General features: G+C 36.7%; 1 protein-coding gene across 1 annotated transcript in view; it reads right to left on the bottom strand.

The window, feature by feature from the left end:
- The window catches only part of grik4 (glutamate receptor, ionotropic, kainate 4), a 294389-nt gene that overhangs the window by 48137 nt on the left and 233739 nt on the right, over positions 1-12513 (bottom strand). The window contains exon 10 of the mRNA XM_051678844.1: positions 6437-6544. Within this exon, the coding sequence (XP_051534804.1) occupies positions 6437-6544 (108 nt within the window). The remainder of the gene's footprint in view (positions 1-6436; positions 6545-12513) is intronic.

The raw sequence follows: 12513 nt of genomic DNA on the forward strand, positions 1-12513 counted from the left end.
AAATAATCTATAAAACAAACTCCAGCCAATAAGCAGAAAAAAACACAAAAAAACATGTAGATTGCCCCGAAGGTGTGTTCCTCCACAAAACAAGCTCCAGCTGCTAGTGGAACCGGCACACACACACACACACACACACACACACAAAAATTATTATTTTTTAATTTTTTTTTAATTCCTCGGGCAGTCAAACAAATGTTCAGTAAGCCGGTCCATTTGGTCATTACATGAATGCAATGCATGCCCTAATCACTCCAATGTCCTGCAAGAAATATTCCACAAAACAAACTCCAGCCAATAGGAGGCATAAGCACCAAGAACATGCAGATTCATCCACAACACAGTCCCGAGGGAGTGTTATTCCACAAAACAAACTCTAGCTGCTAGGCGGAACCAGCACAAAAAGAAACGAAAAAGGCGCTCAGTTTCCCCGACAGTCGAGTGAATGTTCAGTGAGTTGGTCCACTAGGCAGCAACATGAAAATCACCAAATAACTTACTCACTTCATTGTCTTTATGAAGGACATAGCTTGCTGTGGGCATGTAAATATTTTGAGGCTCTCCTTAGTATCTATTCTCAGTTTGGCTGGGAACATCAGTGCAAAAGCGAACTTCCATTGATGTAAGAGTTTCTTGCATTCCTTGAATCGATCACATTTCTCTCTTGTCGAATTCACAAAGTCTAGGAACAATAAAATGCTGTGGTTCTTCCAATAAAACCTTCCTTTACTCCTCACCTCACGTAACACAAGATCTTTATCGGATGATCTCAGAAATTTGGCCAGAATTGATCGGGGCCTGTCTCCCTTAGCGGATCTCTGAGCCGGAACTCTGTGAGCTCGCCCGATTTCCAGCTCATGGCCTGTTTTCTTGAGCAGATTCGGGAAGAGCCCGCCTAGGAATTTTACCATATCTCGGCCTTCTTCATGCTCAGGAATTCCAACAATTCGGACGTTGTTTCGTCGATTATGATTCTCCAAATCCTCCAGTTTTTCCCAGACGCGCTCCAAATCTATCTTGGTCGCTAGCGGATTAGCAGCTAATTCCCTCTCCGATGACTCCAGATAATCGATCAGTTTCTTGACGTCCGACAATCTTGTAACCATCTCAGAGAATTTAATCTCCATGGAAGTGATCGATCGACATATTACAACAAGATCCTCCAAGTCCACAACAACCTTCGTCAGCATTGCTGATATATTCATCAATTCATGCCGGATTTCTTTCAGTTCACCATCTGAATTGAGTCCGGGGCTTTTGGCTTGCTTCTCAGGGGAATCAGCCTGAGCACGTAAGTGTCTTTTAATATCTCCAGAACCCGAGGATTTTGAATTCTTTGACATATTGTCTTCCTAACACAATTAAGGATCAGGGTGTATCGAATCTCACCGGTTTGTGACACAAATATTATTAAAACTAGCAAAGTGCGCAGAGCTCGCCGTTCACACGTCCGACCCTCGCATGGTGCCCATGAGACCTCCCAAGGACTTTGTTAACGGGACTTAGCACACATATTATTTCTGGTAGGTGAACAAATGCCAACTAATTGTATGTTTGAGAGGTGGAGTGCTAAAAGTGACTATATGTAGATCACTCACATTATAATGAATGAAGCTTCCCCTTTACATTTAGTAATTTAGCAGGCGCTTTATTCAAAAGCAACTTTCAATTGAGAAACAAAAGCAATTTGTCACACAAAAGTCAACAATATCTGCAGTATTGCACTGCCAAGATCTCAGAGTAGCTGGAGTAGTGTAGAAGCTAGCACAGAAAAAAGAGACAAGAAAAATATTTTTTATAATAAAAAAAATAACTCCTTATCTTGTCCACATGTCACGCAGACTGCTTCATTGAATGGCTTCAATGATTATAATATGAGCGATCCAATATTCCAAAACATTTAATTGTGAGCATGTAAACTATGATACGCTTTCATCGCCTCAGTATCAACAACATGTCTGGATAAGTCACTTCAGGAAAATGTTTGATGTTCTTTGAGAAAATATAATAACTCTGAGTCCGGTAATGATACTGGAAATGCTTCAGAGCTAGTAGATTTCTAATTCTTTTGTAATAGTTTACATCCTTGATATGGTCTATATTTTTTGGTCTTCCATTTCTACAGCCACACGTATTGTTTGTTATGCTTCTGCCATTCATTTTTCTACGAGTGGCCCATCTCCTGCAATGTCTCTGATAATCTCCATTTCACTTGCACAGATAGAATAACAACAGTCTGTCTCTTCTCATTCATCAGGTGCTATTTGTGGAGGCTAATGAGGATTTCTCCATATGTCCTGCAAAATTCCTCAATGTGGCCACTGTGAGTAAAAATAATAGCTATTTATTGTCTCTAAAACACTTCATCCACCTTGCATAGCCTCTCATTATCTCTGTCTTTATTTCTCTCTCTTTCTCTCTCTTCTAGTGGTGGAGAGTGGTGACCCAGCCTGATCTGTTACACATCCTCCCTAAGGCTGTAGAGAGTTCCTTTCCCTCTATTACTTTACACCAGAGGTGTCCAAATTCCGGCCTGCGGGCCATCTGTGGCCCTCCGACTGCTCCGATGTGGCCCGCGAGAGACTTTAGAAATAGAACAGAATTAGGCCTGCTATGGAGAAATTATCTGAAATTCATATTCTGGGCACTGGATGTTGCTATCACAGAAAGCCGCTATTCACAGCACATTGTCTCTGCTAGTGTGTTCTGTGTCGTTACCAACTTCATCCACTGGCAGAGTTAAACAGGAGTTTGGAATACTCCTTATTTCCAAGCATGAAGTGCCCCGCAGAATGAATGATGCATTTATTAAAGGACTGACATCAGGATAGATACTTTACTCATGTACTTGTTCTTGTTAAAATGTCCCAATACCTTGGATCATATAACTGAGTAGAGCTGCTGTTGTGCGAGTGGCTGAACAAAGTTTACTGAGCATGCACAGAGATGCGCGAACCGAGCATACTCTTCCAGAACGTCCTCCGTAGCACTGGGAAATATACAGTAATTAATTGGTTCGTTTGATATTTCGTTGAAACAACAAAAATTATTCACGGGCTTCCCAGCGCCATTTGAGTGAGGACACACACTGTAGGAGAGAGCGCTTAAAACACTTACACATCTGTGCCTGATGCGGGCACTCAGCTTGCACATGCATGTCTGCAAAATAAAATGAAGTGTGATCATTTTGATCAAATTAAAATCGTATTTGTAACGCAAATAACAACAGAATAGAAGTTATAATTGTATAGCTATAAAGAGTAATTCCTTGAAAAATAAAGAGTAATTCCTTGCATCACTTCATAAAGTGATTAAATCTGGTCTGATTCTGATTATTGTGATGGGTCACACCCAACACTCAATAGCAGATCTATATGTTCTTGTTCTAAAAATGTGAATAAATGAGTATAATATTTTGTATAAGACGCATCACTGTTCCATTATAAGAGTTCTTTGTGAAATACCCTATCTGAGTGAAATACCCTATCCTTTATTTACATGTAGGGCCTACACAAGCATACCATAGAGCACAAATTATGAAAAAACTTGCATAATATTAAGCGTACAATAAAAAGATTATGCATAGTGGCAATCTAGTAGCTTCTAGCCATTTTTTAAATTATTACAGCGATGCGGCCCACAGCACCTTATTTTTTCTGCATTTGGCCCCCGACCGAAAAAGTTTGGACATCCCTGCTACGCACTGTGCAGAGGATGAGAAAATTGCCTCCAGATAATAGCCTAGTGGATTACATCTTCATATGGTGATTGCTGCCCCAGGAAATACTATCAGACGCATACTTGTTTGTTGCCTTTTTTAGATCAGCATCGAGCCCTGAGGTGATCAGAGACTAGAAAGACAGCCTCTGGATGCTAAAGAGAGACTCCTTAAAAATGAAAGCTATTGCTCACACCTTATCATTGGTCATTGCTAGAGGGTGTACTGTACGGAAATCTCTTGAAATACACTATATCAGGGGTATTCAATTAAAGTTTCAAGAGGTATGGTCTCTACATTTCCTTCGCAGCAAAGGTCCAGAAATAATAACTTGCACAGTGTCAGTAGTCAGTATGGCTTTGAAATGATGTTTTTGTTTTGTTTTGTTTTTTTGTAATAGTTATTATAACTTTCCACATTGGCAGAAATAGTACTTTGTAAAAGAAAAAAAAAATTAAACAGTCAAAATAGTCTCTTCAAAGCAGAAATGATGACACTGGCCCAGAGACAAAGCCAAAGCCATAGCAGAGGGGTGTGAGGGATCTTTTCTACCAAAAGATTAGGTTAATATATTTCATAGAGTTCATTAGTCATGGGGACATGCAACACCTGCTTTTCGGCACTCTCTTGTGTTAGATACGTGAGAACATATGTTGTGCAAGAGAGCTCCTGGTTTTGTTCATTGTTTAAGAATTCTTTGGGTAAATATAAAATTTCACAAAAGATGCTTATAAATTGCATTAAAGATGTGTTCAGAAGAGTTGTCTGTTAAAATTGAGTGTTTGTTATGGATCATTTTTGAAGGATGCTTGTGGATTGCATGTGTGGAGTTTGACCACATTTTGTGCACGTGCGAGGACTGGGTATGCAAATGTAGTATTAATCATATCTCAATTTAATGATTTATAGCCCAGAGTGTTTTCCAATTAAATGAACATGAGTAATGAGAATTCTATTGTTTTAAACTGTTATACATGTCCCTTAAGCCTGGTTAAAAATGTATAAATGCTTTGAGTGGTTTAAGCAAGAATGTTATAAGCATGTATTAAGGTAATGCATGCTGAAGTATATGGGTAGGTTAATGCCTTGTTTGTATTTTCATTTGAATATTATCCTCTACGGTATTTCATTTCTGTATTTCATTTTTGTATATCATTGTACTGTATTTCAGTTTTTGTGTTTTCTTTATTCTTTATATATACAGTATACTATATATATATATATATATATATATATATATATATATATATATATGTAGAGCCGAGGAGGGCGGGGCTGGGCTGGAATGAGACACACTCGGTCCCCAATCAGCCTGATGGGGCGCGCGAGGGATAAAGGCGGCCGGGGACGACAGTTCGAGAGAGAGAGAATTGCAGGCAGCTGTACTGTGTGTTTTTGGTTGTGTGTTTTGTTTAAAATGTTTATTAAATTATTATTTAAGTTGTCAAGCCGGTTCTCGCCTCCTCCTTTCCACTGAACCCCCTTACAATATATATATATATAAATATATTAGGGATGCACCGATACCGATACTGGTATCAGGATCGGGTCCGATACCACGCTTATATATTGGTACTCGTACTCGTAAAAATGCTCCGATACCAAAAACCGATATCATCTGACGTACGAATGTCATTATGTAAACATTCAGCACACAGATTAAAATCATGTCATATCCTAGTGAGATTTAATCAGATAAATAGATTCACATAACGACGACCGGCTTTTATGGATTGGGAATCTGCCGTTATTACATCAGAGCTCCTTGGTCTAAAAACACAGAAACACTTAAAAATAAAAATAAAAGCTCAATTTAAATGAAATTAGTATGACAGAAATAGATCACTACTATATAGTTATGTAATATTCACTGTTATACTACTACTACTACTAATAAATCAGTAGTAACTGTGTTATATTTAAGGAATATCTCACATCTGTGATGCTCAATTATGCAGCACTTTATTTGACAAAAATAACTCCAATGTTGTATTTAGGATTGTGCCGTGAGGTTCTGTATAAAATCACTTCATTTGATAAAAATAATGCAATTTCATGTTGAAAATTAATTGTTATACTTTAATTTGATTAAAGTTTTTATTTCTTTAAACACAATTTTGATGATAACATTGAAATAAACTGCTGATATTAAGTTCAGAAAAAAAAAAAACATACTAAAACAAAGTAGCGGCACTCGTACTCGTTCTATATATATATATATATATATATATATATATATATATATATATATATATATATACACAGCCCCATCAACTGCTTTTTTTGTTTTTTTACAGCCGTCAGAATAAAGCCCCAAAAGATATTTTTTTGTATCCTGTGGTGATTATTTACTACCCACCGGCTACACACTGAACATTCTCCCTAACATATTCTTTTGTGTTTCAAAGAAGCAAGAAGGTCATATGTGTTTAGAACAACATGAGAGAGAGCACATTATAACAGACTTTTCACTTTTGGGTGATATATCCTTTTAATTAGAGGAGGTATAAACATACTTTTGGCAAAATAGAGGAGTGGAAGTTGTTTTAGCAGCAAAGGGAGGACCAACCCCCTATTGATGCCAATGGTTTTGAAATACGATATTTAACAAACACAAATGGGTGTGGTGTTCAGATGTCCAAATACTTTTGGCCAAAAGGGTCTTCAAGAACTGAGGAGCATGGGCCAGAGTAAATATGCAGAATGCTGAGGACTTACCAGTATAGTAGTTATGGTAAGAGTGGTGTTGAATAGTGTGTCTGTTACGTTGAGTGATGGAAGCTTCTTCTCCATGGACAAACCCTGCTCTGAATGCCACTGACCAATCTGTAGAAGAAAGACACTTTGAGTTACACGAAGCCTTCAAGCAAAGTATATCTATTAGAAGATCCAGAACTTCAAATGACACATATAAAAATAAAACAACAATTAAGCCTTAAAGCAATAGTTCACCAGTTTGGAAGAAAAGATGGTGAGTAAAAGATAACTTAATTTTTATTTTTGGTTGAACTATCCCTTTAAGACTCAATGTCAGGTGGAGGACAATGCGCAAGTTAGCTTGTCGACACACACATTCACACACAGCAGTCGAAACACCTTAAAAGAAGCGGCGTCAGGGCACATGCTCAATCAGAGATGCAACAGACTGCATTCATTAACTCAATTACACCCCAATTCTCTGAATCGAGCCAATGTCCTCATTATCATTCCAGTTTGGCTGGCACCCCTCCGTTAGGCCACCTATATGAGGGCCACGTTGTCTTCAATGGGAGGCAGAGTCTCCACCCAGCACACATGGCAGTCTTAAATCACCCATCAATTTATTTTTAATTTTAATTACGAAGCAGCATGGTTCACTGGGCTTCCTGCATCAAGTCTTCTGCAGAGGTGCCGCTCTATTTATCTTCCTTCCTCTACCTGATCCCCAGTGTTCCCACAGACCTGAGCGACACAGGGGATGATGCTGCTGCAGCACTGCGCTGGAGCTAAAATTATACACACTATGAGATATGAGGGTGTCAAGGGCCACAAACAGGGGAGAAAGGAAGCAACAGGCTCTTTCTGTTCAAAGTGAATGCACAGACCCTAAAAATACTGTAAGAACTTTATGGATGCTACTGGTTCAGAACAGGGCTTATTTACCTAGATTCTGCTTGCATGGGGCATCTTGCATGAAAAATTCCTAAATGTTAAGCTCAAATTATATTGCAGTTTTTATGTGTACACTAGCATACAGGGTGAGTGACATAAATTTTGTCATCAGCAAGCATGCTCATGAATTTCTGAATTATTTGTACTAATAACTGAGTCTACAAGTTAGCAACACTCACAGTTGGGACGTTGCTTTAATGAAGTAGTGCAACAGACCTGTGAATGAGTTCATAGCCAATGAACAAATCATGATATTATAAATAATACAAAATACTTTTATTTTAAATGTATCCATGGATCAAAGGGTTCCAAAGTGCATATTTTCAGAACGATAATTTCATCATTTCACATACAAATCACAATTAAGATAAAGATGAGCTCTGAATACTCACCAAATGACAAATAATTGTAAGTTACAACAAATAAAATAATAGCAGTTTATATAGAATCTGCAGACAGTAAGGGATAAGCAGTACACAGCAATCTGCATCATTTATTCATACCGCACTGCACTAATAGGAACTTGAGTGCAGCTGCTTTTCACAGTAGCCTACTATTAGACACAGATTGCACACCTTGCTGTATAATGCTCACACAGAAAATAAGTCATGAAAAATTTTACTTTGTGGCTATTTGAGGCTTACTTTATTTAACGAATGGCACAAACAGTGCTTGTTGAATTCATATTCAAATTAACAATTTGTCAAAACGATTTTGGGAAGGAATTCAGACACTGTCGACATAAAGATGCAAAACAACAAACACAGAGAGAAAATATGAGCAATTATTTTGCAAAATAACCAAACTATCCTATCTGCAAAGATCTGCTCTCTAAGAGGTATGTATTTATACTTTACATATATTTCGGTTTGTTTATTTTGAGGTGTTGTATTTATAGGCCCAATTGAAAATATTTAAGTATATTTAACCCCCAGTATATTTACATTTACGCACAGTTATATTAACACAAAATTTCAAGCATTGTCAGAACTCAGAAGTATCCTGCGGTGTAACACTTATTTCATACAAAACTATTTTAAACAGCATTTTATATGTTGTGTTAATTTAATGGGTAGCACTTACAGTTGCATTTGTTAACATAAATAACAACATTAGTTAACAAGAACTAAAAATGAACAATGCTTAATAATCTTTGTTAATGTAAATTACTACATACAGTATACTTATGCATTTTAACATAAAAAATTTTATGTTAACATTAGTTTTAGCAATATGAACTGACATGAACAAACTACGAATAATTGTTTTTTTTTAACATTAACCAAGATTATTAAATGCTGTAAAATTATATTATTATTCACTGTTCATGATACCTAATGCATTTACTAATATTAACAAATGCAACTTTATTGTAAAGAGTTACCTTGTAATTATTATACGCAATTTCCATGATCTCATATTAATTGAGACACAAATGCTGACTTGTCACAGCACGTAAAATACACACTGTCCCTTATACATGCTGTACATTTTAATCTAAAGTTTTCATGTTGGGAAAAAAAAGTTGTTGGACATGTTATTTAGCGAGCTACAGAGTGCTTTTTTCAAGAGCTTTCTCTTTTTAAAAAATACACTCTTTAAGTTTGCTTTGGTTCTATGGATGTTATGAATTTATGACAGTCTTCACACCAGTGGGGCCCATTTTCATGATTTTGCCTAGGGCCCCACAAACCCACGGGCCAGCCCTGATAAAACCACAGTGGCCTGTAAATGTATTCAGACACTACAGCATCACTAATAAATATATGAATGTCTTTGCATTATATAACAAAAATATCAAAGCAACTAGCCTTTATTTTAAAGTAATATAGCCCCAACACACTTTTCTAAGCTAAATATTTCTCAAAAACAGTCTTGTTAGATTTCAAATAATAAAACTATAGAAGTATTATTCAAAATATACTCTGCAATACTCTGCTTGGAGACCTGTATGAACTTGAGGGAAACTGACTCCATACATCCACTAAATATAACCCTGAGATCAGTTCGCTACTGTATAAGTCATTGCTAAAATCTCTCAGAAAAGTTAGTTCTGAGAAAAGATGCACTTGGTTTAATTTTTTTTTCTTCAAATTCAATAAAACGCATACATTCTTAAGTGTGACTTCAGTGTCCAAATACTATATGGGGACACTACAGTACATCTATACTCCAGCTTGACTTTTATGCTGCAAAGGAGATTGCACTGATCCTCATGAGATTGCAGTATGCTAAAGATAATCACGGTCTTCTGTGTGAATTACACTAAACTTGTGTATTTCACAGCAAAAATAAGAGGAGCTTCATGTAAGATGAATAATGGAACAAAGTGAGAATGCAAGGACACCCGGAATCAAAGATTTCCTTTGAGAATATGACCAAAAGGCCCTGCATTTCATTTCTTTCCATCCTCTCCTCTGTTGTAGAGATAGCACCTTGCTCTCACAAATGAAAGTCCAGCAACAGCTGAGCAACCTTGATGGCTCTTGGAAATGAGAAGCACATGGCCGTGATGAGAAACTGAGCTGAAAAGAACCCACACCCAGAACCCTGCGCTCTAAGAATTTCAATGGAGACAGTGAGATGTATGGAGGACAATTTGGAGATATTATGAGAGGCACAGAGAAAAGGCAAAGAGGAGGAGGAGGTGTTTGTGTAGGCAGAGAAAGGAGGCAGGGACAGAGAAGGACTGTGCAGTAAAGCTTGTGGGCAGGAAGAGAGCCTGGATTTCATCCAATAGGGAGGAAATGCCCTGAGAGTGGCTCTCTACCCCGTACAGCTCTGACACACATGGAGAACAAAACATGCTCCGAGCGGCAAACAAGGGTGGGGACACAAACACACTTTCACACTCTCATGAGGACTGACTCATTAAAAACTCACACAAAATAGCAGCTACTCAAATGCATTAATCAGCTAGATTTTAAATTTTTTTGAAAAAAAGAATATGTAAACCCATTTCTAGGGTGTTGTGGGTATTTGTCAGAGTGTTGCTATGTGGTTGCTAAGGTTCTCTGAGTGTTCTTCAGGGCCTTGCAACACAGTTTCTTTCTGGGTGCTTATCAGGGCATGGCTAAGGAGTTGCTAGGTGGTCCACCCTCAGTTCTGAATGACATTCTGGTCTCTACACTTCAAAAAGAAATGTTTGTAATTTTAACGGAAAAAGAATATAAAAATGCTACAGAAAAAAAGTTAATTGGTTAACTGGTAGTTGCCACAAAAGAATATTCTGAGTTCAACACAAGTTAAGCTCAATCGACAGCATTTGTGGCATAATTTTGATTACCACAAAAATGTATTTCTAAACGTCTTTTTCCTTTTCTTTAAACCGATGTTACTTTTAAAATCGATGTTACAGTGAGGCACGTACAATGGAAGTGAATGTGGCTAATTTTTGGAGTGTTTAAAGGCAGAAATGTAAAGCTTATAATTTTACTTAATTCTTCTGTTAAAACTCATGTACAGTATTATTTGAGCTGTAAAGTTGTTTAGATTGTAATTTTACAGTCGGTTTAAGATTTTAGGGTTTGTTGACATCGTCATGGGAATGAACTTGTAAAATTGGCAATAACTTCACACAGAAAAGGTTAGTAAGTGATTTTATCAAACTAAAATCATCTTTACACACATATCCTTGTCTTGTGGCAATACTTTTAACAAAGTGAATATTTTAATATTCAAAAATTGGTTGTTCACTTCCATCGAAAGTGCCTCACTGTCACCTTGATGTTTGCTTCTTTTTTTTTTCTTTTTTTTAAGAAAAGGAGGGATAAGTCAAAAATATTTTTGTTGCAATCAGTATTATGCCACAAATGCTGTTGATTGAGCTTAACTTGTATTGAACCTCGAATATTCCATTAACGTGTATGGTGAAAAATATATTTTATTTAACAAGACAAATACTTGTAATTGTATGACAAAATATTGTGAATTTTGTTCTTTTTTTTAGAAGTAAAAGTATAATTTACCTTATAGTTAATGGTGAAAATGTATATTATGTTTAACAAGATAATACATGCACTTTTATGGTAGACTTTAAAAATTATGGTAAAAACAATAATTTTATATTCCCAGAAGCATGTATATTCTTTTATTGTTGATATCAGTTATATACATTGGATGTTTTAGATTACAATTTATGTTTTTCATTTAACATTTAATGCATGTTACCCTAATGGTGTTTTGTGTTTGTGTGGGTGACACTTTGCACTGTCCATACACATTTATTGACATACATTATTTATTGGAAGGGCCACACTTGATGAAATTTAAGTCATCATGTGGCTTTTTACATTTACATTTATGAATTTGGCTGACGCTTTTATCCAAAGTGACTTACAGTGCCCTGATTACAGGGACAATCCCCCTGGAGCAACCTGGAGTTAAGTGCCTTGCTCAAGAACACAATGGTGTGGCTGTGGGGATTGAACCAACAACCTTCCACTTACCAGTTCAGTGCTTTAGTCCACTACACCACCACCACTCCATGTTTTTAACACCTGTATTACTATGCTGGTTAAAAGAGAAAAGCAGGTTTTTGTTGCAGTTGGTTAATACAGTATACTTCGAGAACCATAAAATACACAGGCACCAAAATGACATCCCATAAAGTCTGAAATGTGGTCACTGTATTTTCTATGATGAATTTCTGGCAACCACAGCAGCCAGTTTTTATTCTTTTATTTTATTTTTTTTTATAATAAATTAAACAGGAGACAATGCAAGTCTCAGAGATTTCATCAACCGGTAGGAAAAAAAATCACGTCAAATATCTTAGAAATGTAATAGCCTACCTCTCTTCAACAAGCTGCATGATTTGAGGTGTCAATCATGTCTACATCACAAATTGTAGACTCAGTTATACACCACTTTGTAATACTTATGGTTGGGGGTTTGTTAAAATCCCTATCCCTAAATATAAGCAACAGTAACAATGACGCTTACCTTAGCAAGCACCTCTAATTAGCACAATCAAAAGGAAGATTCTCATAGTACTTTACTGTTTTATATGCTGCTTTTCTGAAAGAATCTTATGAGGACAACCTAAGGTTCAGTGTCGCCATCTGAGAATTTAAAGGTGAATGGGTATCTCTCTTAAATATCATTAAAGGTCTTCAGTTTGGTTCATGTCTGCGGTACACATA

This window comes from Myxocyprinus asiaticus, chromosome 39 (genome assembly GCF_019703515.2).
Source record: "Myxocyprinus asiaticus isolate MX2 ecotype Aquarium Trade chromosome 39, UBuf_Myxa_2, whole genome shotgun sequence".
Classification (NCBI taxonomy): domain Eukaryota; kingdom Metazoa; phylum Chordata; class Actinopteri; order Cypriniformes; family Catostomidae; genus Myxocyprinus; species Myxocyprinus asiaticus.